Source organism: Bos grunniens, chromosome 7 (genome assembly GCF_055505025.1).
Source record: "Bos grunniens cultivar Pamir isolate PY7600 chromosome 7, Bosgru_T2T1.0, whole genome shotgun sequence".
In the NCBI taxonomy this organism is placed as follows: domain Eukaryota; kingdom Metazoa; phylum Chordata; class Mammalia; order Artiodactyla; family Bovidae; genus Bos; species Bos grunniens.
Window position 1 is genome coordinate 36,397,558 of NC_141171.1, and position 21,625 is coordinate 36,419,182.

Sequence of the window (21,625 nt, forward strand, 5' to 3'; positions counted from 1 at the left end):
GAGGAGATACATTTTTTCTCTTTTCTTCTATTTCTCCTCATCCTTCCCCCCTTTCCCTTCTCCCTCCCTTTCCTTTCTCCTTTATTAAATACAGAGTTCTGGTTTAGCCATACAACAGCTAAGTGCTTGGGGAGCTCAGAGGCTGTGATATTGTGCTAGATGAGGTAACATTTGACCTTCACATTAAGAAGAAGGGGTGGAGTTATCCACGAGCAAAATCACTCAGGTCAGAATTAACTAGTTGTGAACTGAGGACAGATGGGGATAGAGCCTGTCACTCACACTCACAGCGACCTGCATAGCTACCTGACACAGGCTCTGCCTGCATGCCACAGAACATTCGCATTTTTGTTACATGTCTTTCAATGCAGCCAGTTACAGATCTTTTGATTAAAAAGCATTGCTTTTTAACCCTTTGAGAAAATTAAAGTGGTAATATAACAGTCAAAACCAATTAGACAGAATTAGAGGGTTTCCTTCTTAACACCTACTTGAGAGCCTTGTGGGACCTTGGAAAACACCAGGCAGAAAGAGCAGGCCAAGAACATAGAATGAAAAAGTAATGAGAGAAGCTTCATCTTTATTTGAAATCCCTTATTTCAACATTCTCCCCATGATTAACCATGAGCCCTTAACATGGAGAATCTCTCTTCCTCTGTTTTCTGTTTGACCCCATGTCTCTTCTCACGCGATTGCCAAAGACGATTTAAGACTCAGCGGTAACACAGTCCCCAGCTGGTAGTCTAGCTATGCTGAAGATTCACAAAGACTACTTTGGTGGCTGGCTCTGGGACCCTTTTTTCAGTTTAGATACTGTTTTACCAGGAAAATTCATTTCTCATTTTCAAAGAACAAACTCAAACCTAGTTTGTGTTGGAAAAAAACTCACTGGTATGTTGGACACTTACGTGTATAAAAATTCAAAGGACATGGGATTCATCCCTGGCAGTGACAACCTTCTGAGTTGGATTTTTCTTATCCAGTGGGCCTGGCAAGGACAATGGGAGGCAAGCACTGGTGAATCTTTCATTACATTGAATTTCACAGTAGATAATGCTAAAAGGTGCATGGCTATTTAAATGTCAGCTTTACCTTTTGTTGATTAGTTCATTGATAAGTTTTGTATAAAGTTCTAACATAAAATAATGAAATGTTTTTTGACTTCATACTGAGATCAGACTGTGTAGAGTAAATAATTATGAACGAAAGAAAAAATGTTTATAGCAATAAAAGGTCCATGAGAAACATGAAATTATACTAAAAGGACATTGCATTTCCTAGTTTGAATATTGTGAATCAGAAGTTTCAAGTATTGTAAACCTGAGTTAGAAGTTGGGATTGTACTGGTTTTTCTTTTACCATTTAAAACCTTCTTGAGGTTGTCATGAAGATTTGTCTAATTTTTGCAGTTCTATAATCCAAATCTAACCACAGCTTGCTTCCTCACCTTTTTCTCTTACTATTTTACCTCCAGTCTCCTCATAATCACCCACTGACATCTATTTTTATTGATACTAAATGTATTACATTTTTCTTAACACTTTGTCCTTAAACCTCTTCTGAAGATTACATCCTAACATCCTTTCTAAATGACCTTTCTTATTTCATTTTATATATATGCTAAAATAAATAAAACACTAATTAAAAGAATTCATTTGGTGGAAATGTCAGTATTTTTCTTTCATTTATCTTTCAACTGGAGGTGGAAAGTATTTTTGGCAACTAATAATAATGAAAAAACTGAAAGTCACTAAGTCGTGTCCAACTCTTTGCAACCCCATGGACTGTAGTCTATGGAATTCTCCAGACCAGAATATTGGAGTGCGTAGCCTTTCCCTTCTCCAGGGCATCTTCCCAACCCAGGGATCAGACCTAGGTCTCCCACATTGCAGGTGGATTCTTTACCAGCTGAGCCACCAGGGAAGCCAAAGAGACGCCATTATTGCAGAGGAAATGGATGCCTCTATGGCTTTACTTGTGTATTTGTATTGGAAAGTGAGTGATGTGGAAACAACACAACTTGAAATTTAAAAATCCTTATTCAGTTCAGTCAGTTCAGTCGCTCAGTCATGTCTGACTCTTTGTGACCCCATGAATCACAGCACGGCAGGCCTCCCTTTCCATCACCAGCTCTTGGAATTCACCCAAACTCATGTGCATTGAGTTGGTGATGCCATCCAGCCATCTTATCCTCTGTCGTCCCCTTCTCCTCCTGCCCCCAGTCCCTCCCAGCATCAGGGTCTTTTCCAACTGGTCAACAATTTGCATGAGGTGGCCAAAGTGTTGGGGTTTCAGCCTCAGCATCAGTCCTTCCAATGAACACCCAGGACTAGTCTCTTTTAGAATGGACTGGTTGGATCTCCTTGCAACCTAAGGGACTCTCAAGAGTCTTATCCAACACCACAGTTCAAAAGCATCAATTCTTCAGTGCTCAGCTTTCTTCACAGTCCAACTCTCACATCCATACATGACCACTGGAAAAACCATAGCCTTGACTAGATGGACTTTTGTTGGCAAAGTAATGTCTCTGCTTTTCAATATGCTATCTAGGTTGGTCATAATTTTCCTTCCAAGGAGTAAGTGTCTTTTAATTTCATGGCTGCAATCACCATCTGAGTGATTTTGGAGCCCCAAAAACAAAGTCTGACACTGTTTCCACTGTTTCCCCATATATTTCCCATGAAGTGATGGGACCAGATGCCATGATCTTAGTTTTCTGAATGTTGAATTTTAAGCCAACTTTTTCACTCTACACTTTCACTTTCATCAAGAGGCTTTTAAGTTCCTCTTCACTTTCTGCCATAAAGGTGGTGTCATCTGGAGTAACAGGCAAATTTGGCCTTGGAATATGGAATTAAGCAGGGCAAAGGCTAATAGAGTTTTGCCAAGAGAACACGCTGGTCATAGCCAACACCCTCTTCCAACAACACAAGAGAAGACTCTACACATGGACATCACCAGATGGTCAACACCGAAATCAGACTGATTATATTCTTCACAGCCAAAGATGGAGAAGCTCTGTACAGTCAGCAAAAACAAGACTGGGAGCTGACTGTGGCGCAGATCATGAACTCCTTATTGCCAAATTCAGACTTAAATTGAAGAAAGTAGGGAAAACCATTAGACCATTTGGGTATAACCTAAATCAAATCCATTATGATTATACAGTGGAAGTGAGAAATAGATTAAAGGGACTAGATCTGATAGATAGAGTGCCTGATGAACTAAGGACTGAGGTTTGTGACATTGTACAGGGACAGTGATCAAGACTATCCTCAAAGAAAAGAAATGCAAAAAAGCAAAATGGCTGTCTGAGGAGGCCTTACAAATAGCAGTGAAAAGAAGAGAAGTGAAAAGTAAAGGAGAAAAGGAAAGATATAAGCATCTGAATGCAGAGTTCCAAAGAATAGTAAGGAGAGATAAGAAAGCCTTCCTCAGCAATCAATGCAAAGAAATAGAGGAAAACAACAGAATGGGAAAGACTAGAGATATCTTCAAGAAAATTAGAGATACCAAGGGGACATTTCATGCAAAGATGGGCTCGATAAAGGACAGAAATGGTATGGACCTAAGAGAAGCAGAAGGTATTAAGACGAGGTGGCAAGAATACACAGAAGAACTGTACAAAAAAGATCTTTATGACCCAGATAATCACGATGGTGTGATCACTCACCTAGAGCCAGATATCCTGGAATGTGAAGTCAAGTGGGCCTTAGAAAGCATCACTATGAACAAAGCTAATGGAGGTGATGGAATTCCAGTGGAGCTATTTCAAATCCTGAAAGATGATGCTGTGAAAGTGCTGCACTCAATATGCCAGCAAATTTGGAAAACTCAGCAGCGGCCACAGGACTGGTAAAGGCCAGTTTTCATTCCAATCCCAATGAAAGGCAATGCCAAAGAATGCTCAGATTACCTCACAATTGCACTCATCTCACACACTAGTAAAGTTATGCTCAAAATTCTCCAAGCCAGGCTACAGCAATATGTGAACCATGACCTTCCACATGTTCAAGCTGGTTTTAGAAAAGGCAGAGGAACCAGAGATCAAATTGCCAACATCTGCTGGATCATCGAAAAAGCAAGAGAGTTCCAGAAAAACATCTATTTCTGCTTTATTGACTATGCCAGAGCCTTTGACAGTGTGGATCACAATAAACTGTGTAAAATTCCTCAAGAAATGGGAATACCAGACCTCCTGACCTGCCTCTTGAGAAACCTATATGCAGGTCAGGAAGCAACAGTTAGAACTTGACATGGAACAACAGACTGCTCCCAAATAGGAAAAGGAGTACATCAAGGCTGTACATTGTCACCCTGCTTATTTAACTTCTATGCAGAGTACATCATGAGAAACATTGGGCTAGAAAAAGCACAAGCTTGAATCAAGATTGCTGGGAGAAATATCAATAAGCTCAGACATGCAGATGACACCACCCTTATGGCAGAAAAATCCTCATTATGATCAGTCAAAACCCAGCACTTTGAGCGCCTGCTATGAGAATAATATGGATTTGGATTTATTGTAATTCTGAGAAAGGAAGTTTTAATGCTGCAACTCTAGCACAGGGAAGGCTACTCAAAGGCACAGAAAACCTTAGGCTATAGAGTGAGGAGAGCAAAGGAAATAGCAGAGGAAAGTGATTTTTCAAGAGTTTATGACTACAAATAGTGTTTTTCATTTCAAAGTACACTCACCTCCAAGAATTATGGTGCTCTATCTAAACAACACACTTAAAATTATGAGTTTTTTCCATGAAATAAAAATATAACATATTAGAAAGTGTCCCACCTCAACACCCCTGTCCAGATCCTTGAACTCATTGAAAAATTACACAGTGACTAGGCCAATTTCAGTCTTGAGTTCAGCCAGAAGTAAATAAGAATTAATAAGAAGGAAATCTCTCTACGGGTCATATAGGAAAACCATGTCTCAGAGCCCAGATGTCAAAGCTTCAGGAGTTCAGAGAGAGTATCAAACCCTCTTGGACTTTCAAACATGCACCCTTCTCAGGGCCACCTGATTCTGTGACTAGGTTCCTGCAGGATTTGATTTAGGTTTTGTTGGCCTTACACTGGCTCAAGCATGCTTCATGTAGTTTTTCTTTCAGGGCTTTTCCAATGCTGTGATAAGGTGGGGAGGTGAGAGACAGAGTGGCGTGCACACACGCACAGCTCAGAAATACCAGACGTTACTCACACACCCAGGGAAGCTCCCCCACAAAAATAAGAGGAGACAAGTTGATTTTTCTGGGAAATTTCTAGTGGACAATTTGAAAAATATTCCATTTACTCCTCAGAAGGGCTCCTGGAGATCAAGTTTCAACAGCCATATCCAGTGAGCCATCTCCATTTTTATGGAGACTTGTGGTCTTTCCCTATTTATTCTCAGTGGTGCCTCAATGATGCTCCCTCAACTGATCTCCTTTCTTTCTCCAAATAAACCACCTATATGCAATTCCTTTGTTCAGGCTCTGTTTGTGGTTGGAAAACCAAGCTTCCCAAAGAGAATCTAAATCCTATTCAGAATACTCATCATGATTGTGGGGTAGAACTCTGTTTTCTCAATCTGCAGAACCATCAAGACTCATAACAGAGGTATATGCCCAGGCACAAGAGAGTAGAGTTTAAGATTTTACTCAGTGCTAGCAAGGCTTTGGCACCCCACTCCAGTGCTCTTGCCTGGAAAATCCCATGGACGGAGGAGCCTGGTAGGCTGCAGTCCATGGGGTCGCGAAGAGTCGGACACGACTGAGCGATTTCACTTTCACTTTTCACTTTCATGCATTGGAGAAGGAAATGGCAACCCACTCTAGTGCTCTTGCCTGGAAAATCCCAGGGACGGAGGAGCCTGGTGGGCTACTGTCTATGGGGCCGCACAGAGTCGGACACGACTGAAGCGACTTAGCAGCAGCAGCAGCAGCAGCAGCAGCAAGGCTTTATCTACAGAAGCCATCAGTCGAAGTTTCTCCTTATTCTTTTAATATTCTTTGCTTTGAATTCTTTAAACTGAGTCACTCCACAATACAGCAGAAACTAGCACACTGTTAATCAACTATACTTCAATTAAAAAAAAAAGTTTTAAATAAACAACCAAGCTACCTCAAAGTATCTTAGTCTACAAAAATTTATTTTCCCTTTATTGAAACGTCCTCTCTGAGGTTGCACTCTTCTAGTATCTTAACCAAACCGCTTCAAGTCCAGCCACCTATTCCCCTTTTTGGCCTTCCTTATTATATTATTATATTATTTGGGAGTGACCTTAAAGTTTAAACCCATGAGTCTAATGGAAAAAATGAAGGCTCAGAAATGGCAAAATTACCCAAGGTACACCAAATGGTTTATAACCTACATAAATCACTGTCTATCATCTTTATGTCAAATGGACAACCAGAACTAAAATAATTTCTAAAAAATAATTTAGCATTAAATCAATACATATTTCTTCCATGATGTATGTTCTCATTATTCTGTTTTACTCTTTTCCCCTGATTATAGTAATGCTTGTGTTCTGTTATGTTAATCAGACATTGTACTTCATGTGCCAATGATATATATAGTCACAAATATTTTCCATAATTCAAATTGGTATTTAATAAGACATTTGATAATAATAAAACAAAAATAACAAGTCTGCCTTTTACAAAAATGATATGCATGTACTGTAGCACCTTATTACAATTATTCTATATATAAGTAGAATAAGATAATGCCAAATTATCTGATTTGTGTTTGATTGTTTATTAATAGCTTCTGGGTTTCAGCTACAGGGGCTGAGTTTAGCAAAGTCATCAGTTTATTGCATGTAATGAACCTGTTTAATGAAAAAGTCCTCTCTTACTCTATTCATTCATTCTCATTTATAGTATCTTACTTCTCCTTCCTTCATCCCCAGGGAACAATTTTAATGTATTCAATGTGTTTCTGTTTATTTTAATATGCTTTTACGAAACATGAATTGTATAATGTGCAAATATTTTAATTTACTTAAATGGCAGTATGTTATGTATCTCATTATAGTTTCTACTTTTTTCATTGAAGAATTATGCTTAAAGACCCATCCAGAGGTTTTGCCTCTGCTTAAAATATAGAAAACTATAAGAGATCATTGCTGTCACCCAACAATAAAAGCTAAATACATATATATACACACACAAAGCAAGAGGTTTTTTTTTTTTTTTTTTTTAATCCATCAGTAAGTTGAAGTCTCAAGGCAATGAGGTAAATTGAATTTCAGAGTGTGACAAACTCCCACAAGGAAAAATAGGACTTTGCCCTGACAAAGTACCAGATAGAGAAATAGCACCTATTAAAATGGGTAAGAAAAAAGAAATAACTGCAATGTTAACAGAAATGTAAAAGTAGAATATGAGCTAGTATGACAGGTTAAAAACCCCTGGAAGTTTCAGAAGCTAAAAAAGTCCCAGCCATTTGCCAAGTGTTTCTGATAAACCCTCACCAGGCATCCAAGAGAAAGAAAGGGTGAAGGCAATGAAGGATCCTTGAGGACATCTTCCCCGGCAGTGCAGCCTGCAGAGAACAATTTACTGGCTGCTTCTGTGCAATAGACATGAAACCCAGAAGTGACTGGGACTCTTCTCTCATAGTAACCCAAAGCTCTCTTCCTCTAGGTATGGGGCAGAAAAATCTTCCCAGAAATAGTTAAGGGGTCTCTGGAGAAGGGATGAAACAGAAGCTGTCTCTTAGGGAAGAAGAGAAAAATAGCCCTTCTTCCTATCCCAGGCAAAGGTTGGCTGCTGCTGGTGGGAAGTCTCTAGTTTTAAGTACTCTACAAAAATAAAAAGTGCTACCACCACTGGAAGAGAAGTAAGAGATTTGCTTGTGTCCAAATATCTCTCAGCAAGACTCCTCATCTACAGATGGTAGTTTGGCTATTGTGTAGGGAGGGAGAAAAATGCAAAAAATGAGCCCCCTTTGTACTCCTGACAGTTCAGGGTCACAGAAACTAATGACAATATTGTCTTAATCCCTCACAAAACCTGCCAGAAGCAGGGAACACTGATTTCTAAGACTCGATGTCATCTACCTTACTCTGTACCCTTCTTTTACACAAATGTTCAAAATCTAATTAAAAAAAAAATATGAGACACAAATTGGAAAAAAAAAAACACTAAAAGAGATATACTTATTAAGCTATAGGTGAAGATAAAATGGAAAAAATTAATTCTAATTTAAATAATAATAATTTAATTACAATAACTCCTTTAATTCTAAGGAGGGGTGAAAACATAAAATTTGAACAAAGCAAGAGTGGGATATATTGAAAACAAAAAGTAAGAAGAGACATATAAATGTATCAACATTGCTTTCATATTAACGTATCAATCCTAACATACAAATAAATGCTTTAACTGTAGTTTGTAATTTGTCTAAACACTGCTAAAACCAGGTAGAGATGTTCAGTTTAGCTAACAAAGCCATATCCAATTTTAGGCTATTTAAAAGTTAAGACAATGGAAAATGACACATCATGAAAGAGTAATGAAAAGAAAATTCTTTTGGCTATATAAATGTCAGATAAAACATGTATTTCAAAACAAGGAATTTTATCAGAGAGTAAAATCAACTAATTCACATTGAAATAACATTCAACAATAGCACAATATTTTCAAGAGACATGAATTATTCAATAAGAGAGACTATAACCTCATAGATCAAACCGCAACAAATATAAAAAAACTGAAATCATACAAAATAAACTGTTTATAAAAAATGAACTATACATATATAACAATATATGTGGAAAATCCTCAAGTAATCAAAGTGTACCAACACATTTCTATGTGGAATATGATTAAAAGAAATTGCAAAACAAATGAAATGCATTGAGTGGAAATGAAAATATAACATCAACATTTATGGAAGCCAGCTGAAACAATGTTTAAAATCAAATTTTTAGCAACAAATGTTTATAATTATACAATAAGAAGCCTCAAAAAAAGACACTGATTTCTAACACAATCAAGTGAAAAGAGTCAATTAATCTGAAAGCAAACAGAAGAAAGGAAACAATACTGGTCAGGACAAAAATGAATAAAACAAAAAAGAAAAAAAAAAAAGAAAAAAGTAAATAAAATCAAACTTTTTTTGTAAAGATTAATGAAATTGATGAGACTCTAGGCAGACTAATCAAGAAAAATATAGCTTACTAATATCAGAAAAGTATATAGCACTACTATAGTTCTGCAGCAACAGTTAGAACTGGACATGGAACAACAGACTGGTTCCAGATAGGAAAAGGAGTACGTCAAGGCTGTATATTGTCACCCTGCTTATTTAACTTATATGCAGAGTACATCATGAGAAATGCTGGGCTGAAGGAAACGCAAGCTGGGATCAAGATTGCCGGGAGAAATATCAATAACCTCAGATATGCAGATGACACCACCCCTATGGCAGAAAGTGAAGAGGAACTAAAAAGCCTCTTGATGAAGGTGAAAGAGGAGAGTGAAAAAGTTGGCTTAGAACTCAACATTCAGAAAACGAAGATCATGGCATCTGGTCCCATTACTTCATGGGAAATAGATGGGGAAACAGTGGAAACAGTGTCAGACTTTTGGGGCTCCAAAATCACTGCAGATGGTGACTGCAGCCATGAAATTAAAAGACGCTTACTCCTTGGAAGGAAAGTTATGACCAACCTAGATAGCATATTCAAAAGCAGAGACATTACTTTGCCAACAAAGGTCCATCTAGTCAAGGCTATGGTTTTTCCTGTGGTCATGTATGGATATGAGAGTTGGAAGTGAAGAAAGCTGAGCACCGAAGAATTGATGCTTTTGAACTGTGGTGTTGGAGAAGACTCTTGAGAGTCCCTTGGACTGCAAGGAGATCCAACCAGTCCATTCTGAAGGAGATCAGCCCTGGGATTTCTTTGGAAGGAATGATGCAAAAGCTGAAATTCCAATACTTTGGCCACCTCATGCGAAGAGTTGACTCATTGGAAAAGACTCTGAAGCTGGGAGGGATTGTGGGCAGGAGGAAAAGGGGACGACAGAGGATGAGATGGCTGGATGGCATCACTGACTTGATGGACGTGAGTCTGAGTGAACTCCGGGAGTTGGTGATGGACAGGGAGGCCTGGCGTGCTGCAATTCATGGGGTCACAAAGAGTCCCACACGACTGAGTGACTGAACTGAACTGACAGCTCTGCATATAGGCATTAGAAGATTGGTAAGGAAAGAACATGAACAACTCTATGACAATGTATTTGATAACAAGATGAAATGGCCAATTCCTTGAAAGATATAAATAACCAAAAGTCACACAAGAAAATGTATAATCTGAGTAGTCTCACAGTGTATGTTCAGTCACTCAGCAGTGACTGCAATCCCAGGGACAGTAGCCCACCAGGTTCCTCTATCCATGGGATTTTCCAGTCAAGAATGATGGAGTGGGTTGCCATTTCCTACTTCAAGTCACATAGTAAAAAACTTAAATATGTATTTCTCAAAAATAAAACTTCAGGCTCAAAAGCACAAGCATTTGTCAACACTCGAAAAATCAATCAACATGATTAACCAACCACCACAGACTGAAATGGGTGAAACGGATCAAAAGGTACCAATTTCCAATTATGCAATAAATGTGCTGAGGAAGTAATGTATAGTACAATGACTATAGCTAATTATACTCTATTGTGTATTTGAAAACAGCTAAGAGACTATATCTTAAAAGCTCTCATCATGAGAAAAAAAATTATAACTGTGATGATGTATCTTAACTAGATATATCACAAGCAATCATTTAACTATATATATATATATATATCTCAGATCATGATGTTACACACCTGAAACTAACATACCGTTATATATCAATCATATCTCAATTTGAAGGAAAAAAATAAAAAAGAATTTCAGAAGCTCAACAGAAAAATACCAAACAATCCAATTAGAAAAACTGGCAAAAGAAACGAAGAGACATTTAACCAAAAAGGATATACAGATGGCAAATAAGAGCTTGAAAAGATTTCCAACCAATGATAAATTCAAAATGCAAATAAGTAACGCTGTGAAATGCCACTACATACTCAATAGAATGAATACAATAACACAAGCAGAAAATATCAAGTACTGATGTGTATGTGAAGCAACTAAATCTCTCAGATTCAGCATGTTAAATGGTAAAACCACTTAGGAAATGTTTAGTGGTTATTAAAAGTTAAGCACTCACCTACCAGATGATCATGCCATTTCATTCCAGGTATTTACCTAAAATAAAAAGAAATATATATTCATTCAAAGATTTTTACATGAATGTTTAGAACAGTTTTATTTATAACACTTTAAAACTAGAAACAACCCAAATGTTCATCAACAGGTAAATTAATGAACAAATGGGTATATCCATACAATGGAATTCTAATTAACACTAACAAGAAAGGAGATATTGATACATGAAATAGAAAGGATTAATCTTAAAATAATTAGGATGAAAGGAGAGAAAAAGGAACACTGTATGCTATGATTTGATTTATATAAAACTCTAAAATAAGTCAACTAATCTATGGCAACAGAAGTTAGTAAGGCCATTATTATATATCAAACACCCAACATATAAGTTATGTGTAAATAATTTTAGATATATAATTAACACAGTAACACAGATTTAAATGGATATATATATATTTTTTATTTTAATGAGTTAAGAATGTTTGAATTTCCAAAGAAAAGCAATTTAGAGTAGTATTTCCTATTATTAAAAAAGAAAAACTTCAATCAGAAAAGAAAAGAAGTGTAGAACAGATTGAAAAAAATAAATACAATTCTATTCTTATTTGACAATATCTACCACATTAAACATGGTCCACTGAAGAAGAGAATGGCAAACCACTTCATTATTCTTGCCTTGAGAACCCCATGAGCAATATGAAAAGGCAAAAAGATAGGAAACTGAAGGAGGAACTCCCCAGGTGAGTAGGTGCCCAATATGCTACTAGAGCTCAGTGGAGAAATAACTTCAGAAAGAATGAAAAGATGGCGCCAAAGCAAACACACACACACACACACTTGTGAATGTGATGGGTGAAGGACATAAAGTCTGATGCTGTAAAGAGCAATATTGCATAGGAACTTGGAATGTTAGGTCCATGAATCAAGGCAAATTGGAAGTGGTCGAACAGGAGATGTAAAGAGTGAACATACACATTTTAGGAATCAGTGAACTAAAATGGATGGGAATGGGTGAATTTAACTCAGTTCAGTTCAGCTCAGTCGTTCAGTCATGTCCGACTCTTTTTGACCCCATGAATCGCAGCACACCAGGCCTCCCTGTCCATCACCAACTCCTGGAGTTCACTCAAATTCATGTCCATCGAGTCAGTGATGCCATCCAGCCATCTCATCTTCTGTCGTCCCCTTCTCCTCCTGCCTCTAGTTCCTCCCAGCATCAGGGTCTTTTCCAATAAGTCAACTCTTCGCATAAGGTGGCCAAAGTATTGGACTTTCAGCTTCAGCATCAGTCCTTCCAAAGAACACCCAGGACTGATCTCCTTTAGGATGGACTGGTTGGATCTCCTTGCAGTCCAAGGGACTCTCAAGAGTCTTCTCCAACACCACAGTTCAAAAGCATCAATTCTTTGGCGCTCAGCTTTCTTCACAGGCCAACTCTCACACCCATACATGACCACAGGAAAAACCATAGCCTTGACTAGATGGACCTTTGTTGGCAAAGTAATGTCTCTGCTTTTCAATATGTTATCTAGGTTGGTCATAACTTTTCTTCCAACAAGTAAGCGTCTTTTAATTTCATGGCTGCAATCACCATCTGCAGTGATTTTGGAATTTAACTCAGATGACCTTTATATCTAATACTGTGGGCAAGAATCTCTTAGAAGAAATGAAGTAGCCATCATAGTCAACAAGAGTCTGAAATGCAGTACTTGTATGCAATCACAAAAACAACAAAATGATCTCGGTTGGTTTCCAAGGCAAACCATTCAGTATCACAGTAATCCGAGTTTATGCCCTGAATAATAATGTGAAGAAGCAGAAGTTGAACATTCTATGAAGACCTATAAGACCTTCCAGAACTAACACCCAAAAAAGATGTCTTTTTCATTATAGGGGACTGAAATGCAAAAGTAGGAAGTCAAGAAATATCTGGAGTAATGGGCAAATTTAGCCTTGGAGTATGGAATGAACCAGGGCAAAGGCTAACAGAGTTCTGCCAAGAGAATGCATTGGTCATAGCAAACACCCTCTTCCAACAACACAAGAGAAGATTCTACACATGGACATTACCAGATAGTCAATACCAAAATCAGATTGATTATATTCTTTGCAGCCAAGGATGGAATCAAGAATACTGAAGCAGTTTGCCATTCTCTTCTGCAGTGGACCACGTTTGTGTAGTAGATATTGTCAAATAAGAACAGAATTGTATTTCTTCATTTCAATCTGTTTGCTCTACATTTCTTTTGATTTTCTGATTGATTTTTTTTTCTTTTCTTTTCTTTTTTTTTTTTTTTATACAGTCAGCAAAAACAAGACCAGGAGCTGACTGTGGCTCAGATCATGAACTCCTTATTGCCAAATTCAGACTTAAATTGAAGAAAGTAGGGAAAACCATGAGACCATTCAGGTATGACATAAATCAAATCTATTACAACCATACAGTGGAAGTGACAAATAGATTTAAGGGATGAGATCTGATAGACAGAGTGCCTGAAGAACTTTGGACTGAGGTTCATGACACTGAACAGGAGGTAGTGATCAAGACCATCACCAAGAATAAGAAAGGCCAAAAGGTGAAATGATTGTCTGAGGAGGCCTTACAAACAGCTATGAAAAGAAGAGAAGTGAAATGCAAAGGAGAAAAGGAAAGATATACCCATTTGAATGCAGAGTTCCAAAGAATAGCAAGGAGAGACAAGAAAGCCTTCCTCAGTGATCAGTGAAAAGAAATAGAGGAAAACAACAGAGTGGGAAAGACTAGAGATCTCTTCAAGAAAATTAGATACCAAGGGAACATTTCAGGCAAAGATGATCACAATAAAATACAGAATGGTATGTACCTAACAGAGGCAGAAGATATTAAGAAGAGGAGGCAAGAATACACAGAAGAACTATACAAAAAAAATCTTCATGACCCAGATAATCACAATGGGGTGATAATCCACCTAGAGCCAGACATCCTGGAATGCGAAGTCAAGTGGGCCTTTGGAAGCATCACTACGAACAAAGCTAGTGGAGGTGATGGAATTCCAGTTGAGCTATTTCAAATCCTTAAAGATGATGCTGTGAAAGTGCTACACTCAATATGCCAGCAAATTTGGAAAACTCAGCAGTAGCCCTAGGACTGGGAAAGGTCAGCTTTCATTCCAATCCCAAAGAAAGGCAACACCAAAGAATGCTCAAACTACCGCACAATTGCACTCATCTCACATGCTAGCAAAGTAATGCTCAAAATTCTCCAAGCAAGGTTTCAGCAATACATGAACTGTGAACATTCAAATGTTCAAGTTGGTTTTAGAAAAGGCAGAAGAACCAGAGATCAAATTGCCAAGATCCGTTGGATCATCAAAAAAGCGAGAGAGTTCCAAAAAAACATCTATTTCTGCTTTATTGACTATGCAAAAGCCTTTGACTGTGTGGATCACAACAAACTGTGGAAAATGGTTCAAGATAAGGGAATACCAGACCACTTTACCTGTCTCCTGAGAAAATTGTATGCTGGCCAAGAAGCAACACTTAGAATTGGACATGGAACAACAGACTGGTTCCAAATTGGGAAAGGAGTACATCAAAGCTGTATATTGTCACCCTGCTTATTTAACTTATATGCAGAGTACATCATGAGAAATGCTGGGCTGAATGAATCACAAGCTGGAATCAAGATTGCTGGGAGAAATATCAATAACCTCAGATATGCATATAACACCACCCTTACGGTAGAAAGTGAAGGAAGAACTAAAGAGCCTCTTGATGAAAGTGAAAGGGGAGAGCAGAAAAGTTGGCTTAAAACTCAACATTCAGAAAACTAAGATCATGGCATCTGGTCCCATTACTTCATGGGAAATAGATGGGGAAACAGTAGAAACAGTGTCAGACTTTATTTGGGGGGGGGGCTCTAAAATGGTGACTGCAGCCATGAAATTAAAATATGCTTACTCCTTGGAAGGAAAGTTATGACCAACCTAGATAGCATATTGAAAAGCAGAGATATACTTCGCCAACAAAGGTCCATCTAGTCAAGGCTATGGTTTTTCCTGTGGTCATGTATGGATGTGAGAGTTGGACTGTGAAGAAGGCTGAGCACCGAAGAATTGATGCTTTTGAACTGTGGTGTTGGAGAAGACTCTTTAGAGTCCCTTGGACTGCAAGGAGATCCAACCAGTCCATTCTGAAGGAGATCAGCCCTGGGTGTTCTTTGGAAGGAATGATGCTAAAGCTGAAACTCCAGTACTTTGGCCACCTCATGCAAAGAGCTGACTCATTGGAAAACACTCTGATGCTGGGAGGGATTGGGGGCAGGAGGAGAAGGGGACAACAGAGGATGAGATGGCTGGATGGCATCACCGACTCGATGGACGTGAGTCTGAGTGAACTCTGGGAGTTGGTGATGGACAGGGAGGCCTGGTGTGCTATGATTCATGGGGTCGCAAACAGTTGGACACGACTGAGCAACTGAACTGAACTGAAAATCACTGCAGATGATGACTGCAGCCATGAAATTAAAAGATGCTTGCTCCTTGGAAGAAGTTATGACCAACCTAGACAGCTTATTAAAAAACAAAGAAATTACTTTGCCATCAAAGTTCCATCTAGTCAAAGCTTTGGTTTTTCTAGTAGTCATGTATGGATGTGAGAGTTAGACTATAAAGTAAGCTGAGCACCGAAGAATTGATGCTTTTGAACTGTGGTGTTGGAGAAGACTCTTGAGAGTCCCTTGGACTGCAAGGAGATCCAACCAGTCCATCCTGAAGGAAACTATTCCTGAATATTCCTTGGAAGGACTGATGCTGAAGTTGAAACTCTAATACTTTGGCCACTTGATGTGAAGAACTGACTCATTTGAAAAGACCGTGCTGCTGGGAAAGACTGAAGGTGGAAGCCAAATGGAACGACAGAGAATGAGATGGTTGATGGCATCACTGATGCAATAGACATGAGTTTGAGTAGGCTCCGGAGGTTGGTGATAGACAGGGAGGCCTGGCATGCTGCAGTCCATGGGGTCACAAAGAGTCAGACATGACTGAAAGCCTGAACTGAACTGAACTGAACTACATTAAAAAATCCCCCAAAATCTAGGTAGACCCACTTGAACTAATAAGTGAGTTTATCAAGGACTCAGGATACCAGCCAAAATACAAAAATCAATTGCATCCTTACATTCCAAAAAAGAAAATTTAACCTCAAATTAAATACACACTCACACACATATATAATGTTCATCCCATTGAAAAGCATGAAATAATTAGTGGTCAATTTAGCAAGTATTACCAAGAACTATATACTAAAAGCTATAAAACATTGCTGAGAGAAATCAAGCAAATGAAGAAAATTACACATTTTCCTTATCAGAAGTCTTAAACTTACTTATCTGCAAATTCAAAAACATTTCAGCATAATTCTTGAAGAATTTTTGTATTAATTAAGGAGCTGAGTCTAAAACGTGTATTGCAAAGCAAAGAATATAAAATAGTAAAAACAATTTTGAAAAAGAACAAAGTTGGAGGACTCATATTATTGATGATAGGACCTATTATTAATATAAAGCTAGAATAATCAACAAATTATAAAGGTTTTACCTATAGGGTATGAAAGTTAGATAGATCTCTCAATGGAACAGAATAGAAATACACACAGAAATATATGCATACATGTGCCAAATTAATTTAATGAAGAAAAGATATTTTCAACTCAGTACTGGAAAAATTAGGCCTTCATATACAAAATAGTTACCCTTATTCTTACCTAATGTTGCACACAAAAACTAACTTAAAAATGATCAGAGACATAAATTTATGTATTCAACATATAAAATATATAGAAGAAAACAGGAAACTATTTGTGGCAACAAAATACGCCCTAAATATGATTCCAAAAACATCAACCATAAAGAAAAAATTAGCTAAACTCTACTACACTGAAATTAAAAAAAATAAAAGTTTTCAAAATAAAACTTTAGAAAATGAATATACAAGCCCCCAGTTAGGAGGAAAATGTTTGCAAATCATATATCTTACAAAAGGACTTGTAGCCACAATATAAAAAGAACACCTTATAACTGAACATAATACAAAAAAGGCAAAAATCTGATTGGGACATGTCAGCATAGACAGTAACAAATGGTTTTAAAAGCATGTGAAATTGATGACCAAATGAATTAGCTATCAAGAAAATGTAAACTGAATCTGTAACACATGAGTAAACACATAATAGGATGGCTAAAACAAACAAAAAAAAGGTTGGCATTAGCAAATGATGATGTAAACATAGAACTGGAAATCTTATACATTGTTAGTGGAAATTCAAAAGGGTATATCAATTGGAAATGAGTTTAGCAATTTCTTATATAGTTAAATATACATTTTCCATATAAGCCAGCTATTTAATTTCTAGATATTTACCCAAGAGGAATAAAAACATATGTTCTCACAGTATATGTATGCACATATTCATAGCAACTTATTCAAAACAGCCCAGATCTGGAAACAACCCAAATATTCATCACTTGGTGAAAGGATAAACACATTTTGGTTATAGCACAATAAGAGAATATTACTCAGCAATACAAAGAATTGTTATGTTTATAGCAGAAGAATCTCTAAAATGCTAAGGGAAAGAATAAGACTACACACAGTTCAATTCAATTTTTATAATATTCTAGGATAGGCAAAATGACAAGGAAGTTAATCAGTGATTGGTTGTACATAAATATAGTAGAGGGAATTAATTGCAAAGGGGCATGAGATAATTTGGGGGTTGATGAATGAATATTTGTATATCTTGATTATGCTTGTATTTACCTGATTGTAGAGGTTTATCAAAGCTCATCAAAATGCACATTTAAAAAATAATTTAATGTGTGTAAATTATTGCTCAATAAACTTAAAGAAAATCTATCCATGTTGCTATGACAGTGAAATTGAAGTAGCTCAGTCATGTCTGACTCTTTGTCACCCCATGGACTGTAGCCTGCCAAGTTCCTGCATCTAAGGGATTCTCCAGGCAAGAATATTTGAGTGGGGTGCCATTCCCTTCTCTAGGGTATCTTCCTGACACAGGGATGGAACCCAGGTCTCCCGGACTATAGGCAGACTCTTTACCCTCTGAGCCACCAAGCACTCCACCAAGCCACCATCTTGCTATATGCACATCTAACTTATTGTTTTGAATCACTGACAGATTCACTATGTTACACATTTATTTACATGCATTTTACTAATGAAGATACTTAAATGGTCTCCAAATACTGCTAATCATAAACATTGCTGTAATTAACATTTCACACATGCATATGAAAAATCTATGGAATATATATGTAGTAAGCACCTGAGAACAGGACTGCTGAGTCATAAGATGCAAGCAATTGGTATGCCTTAATATCATCAATTTGCCGACTTAAAAGACTACACCAATTTGTCTTTAGTTCTTCTATCTATATGGAAGATTAAAAGTGTGATGCATCACATTAACACACTAAAGAATAAAAATCATAGGGTCATCTCAATAGATTTAGAAGGAAGCTTTTGATAAAATTCAACATCTACTTATGATTAAAAAATAAAAACTCTTCAAAAAGTGAGCACAGAGGGAACATATCTCAACATAATAAACTCTATATATAACAAACAAGCAGCAAACATCATACTCAACAGTGAAAAGATGAAAACATTCCCTTTAAGATCAGAAATTAGGAAAGAATGGCCACTCTCACCACTTTACATCAACATAGTTTTGAAAGTACTAATCATAGCAATCAGAGGAAAAAAAAAAAAGAAATAAAAGGAATCCAAATTGGAGAAGTAAAATTGCCACTGTCTACATGAAATGATGCTATTCACAGAAAATCCTAAAGATGCTACCAGAAAACTATTTGAGCTCATCAGTGAATTCAGTAAAGCTGCAGGATACAAAACTAATATATTGAAATCTGTTGCATTTCTATACACTAACAACAAAAAAATAAAAGGAGAGATTAAGGAACAATCCTAAGTATCATCACATCAAAAAGAATAAAATACCGAGGAATAAGCAGGTCAGGAAGCAACAGTTAGAACTGGACATGGAACAACAGACTGGTTTCAAATAGGAAAAGGAGTACATCAAGGTTGTATATTGTCACCCTGCTTATTTAACTAATATGCAGAGTACATCATGAGAAACGCTGGGCTGGAAGAAGCACAAGCTGGAATCAAGATTGCCAGGAGAAATATCAATAACCTCAGATATGCAGATGACACCACCCTTATGGCAGAGAGTGAAGAGGAACTCAAAAGTTTCTTGATGAAAGTGAAAGAGGAGACTGAAAAAGTTGGCTTAAAACTCAACATTCAGAAAACTAGCATCATGGCATCTGGTCCCATCACTTCATGGGAAATGGGGAAACAGTGGAAACAGTGTCAGACTTTATTTTTTGGGGCTCCAAAATCACTGCAGATGGTGACTGCAGCCATGAAATTAAAAGACGCTTACTCCTTGGAAGGAAAGTTATGACCAACCTAGACAGCATATTGAAAAGCAAAGACATTACTTTGCCAATAAAGATCTATCTAGTCAAGGCTATGGTTTTTCCAGTGGTCATGTATGGATGTGAGAGTTGGACTGTGAAGAAGGCTGAGCACTGAAGAATTGATGCTTTTGAACTGTGGTGTTGGAGAAGACTCTTGAGAGTCCCTTGGACTGCAAGGAGATCCAACCAGTCCTTTCTAAAGGAGATCAGTTCTAGGTGTTCATTGGAAGGACTGATGCTAAAGCTGAAACTCCAATACTTTGGCTACCTCATGTGAAGAGTTGACTCATTAGAAAAGACCCTGATGCTGGGAGGGATTAAGGCCAGGAGAAGGGGACAACAGAGGATGAAATGGCTGGATGGCATCACCGACTCGATGGACATGAGTTTGGGTAAACTCCAGGAGTTGGTGATGGACAGGGAGGCCTGGTGTGCTGCGATTCATGGGGTCGCAAAGAGTCGGACACAACTGAGCGACTGAACTGAACTGATCTGAACTGAACTGAAGGAATTAAGAGACCTGTCCTACATACTATGACACGGGTGGAAAAAAAAAAAAAAAAATGAAGACAACACAAATAGATGGAAAGATACACCGTGCTCTTAGATTGGAAGAATTACTATTGCTAAAATGACTATACTATTCAAGGCAACCTACAAATTCAATGCAATCTCTATCAAATTATCAATGACATTTACCACAGAAGTGGATTGAAAAAAAATTTAATTTGGAAACACAAATGGTTCAACTAGCCAAAACAATATTGACAAAGAAGAATGTAGCTGGAGGAATCAAGCTCCCTGATTTCAGATTATAGTACAAAGCTACAGTAATTTAAACTGTGTGGGACTGACACAAAAACAAACACAGTGATAAATGGAACAAGGTAGAAAGACTGGAAATAAATCCATGAATTTATGGTAATTTAATCTAAGACAAAGAAGGCAAGATTATATATTGCACAAAAGACTGTATATTGTGTCTTGAATAAGTGGTGCTGAAAAAACTGGACACCTACAGGTAAAACAATGAAATTAGAACATTCTCTAACACCACATACAAAAATGAACTCAAAATGAATTAAGACCTAAGAGTAAGCCTACATACCATAAAAATTCTAGAGGAAAACATAGGGAGACATTCTTTGACATAAATCAGAGCAACATTTTTGGGGATGTGTGTCCTAGAGACAATGGAAACAAAAGCAAAAATAAACAAATGGAGCCTAATAAAATTTAAAAGTTTTTGTAGAACAAAGGAAACCATATAAAAACAACATGATGACCTATGGAACAGGAGGAAATATTTGCAAATGATGCAACTAACTGACAAGGGATTAATTTCCTAAATATACTAGCACTGTACACAGCTCAATACCAAAAAAACAAGTGATCCAATAAAAAAAAATAGGTAGAAGATCTAAATAGACATTTCTCCATTGAAGACATCCAGATAGTCAATAGGAAAATGAAAATATACTCAACATTCCTAATTATTAGAGAAGTGCAAGTGAAGAAAAACTAAAGAGCCTCTTGATGAAAGTGAAACAGGAGTGAAAAAGTTGGCTTAAAGCTCAACATTCAGAAAACTAAGATCATGGTATCCAGTCTCATCACTTCATGGCAAATAGATGGGGAAACAGTGACAGACTTAATTTTTGGGGACTCCAAAATCACTGCAGATGGTGACTGCAGCCATGAAATTAAAAGACACTTGCCCCTTGGAAGAAAAGTTATGACCAACTTAGACAGCTTATTAAATAGCGGAGACATTACTTTGCCAACAAAGTTCCATCTAGTCAAGGCTATGGTTTTTCCAGTAGTCATGTATGGATGTGAGAGTTGGACTATAAAGAAAGCTGAGACCCAAAAAATGGATGCTTTTGAACTGTGGTGTTGGAGAAGACTCTTGAGAGTCCCTTG

The 21,625-nt window shown here is 37.4% G+C and overlaps 1 protein-coding gene across 26 annotated transcripts in view; it reads right to left on the reverse strand.

Moving 5' to 3' along the window:
- LOC147369038 (uncharacterized) overlaps positions 1-21,625 on the reverse strand; it is a 1,156,454-nt gene that overhangs the window by 289,125 nt on the left and 845,704 nt on the right. For 22 of the 26 annotated variants that reach the window (XR_015167141.1, XR_015167138.1, XR_015167146.1 and 19 more), the window contains one exon: positions 11,198-11,235. Coding sequence is in view for 6 of the 26 variants with exons in the window: in XM_086410771.1 (XP_086266897.1) it covers positions 11,209-11,235 (27 nt within the window). In the remaining 20 variants the exon portion in view is untranslated. Of the gene's footprint in view, positions 1-908; positions 989-9,524; positions 10,172-11,197; positions 11,236-21,625 lie in introns of those variants that run through there. The other 4 variants (XR_015167144.1, XR_015167145.1, XR_015167143.1 and 1 more) reach the window with 3 other exon arrangements.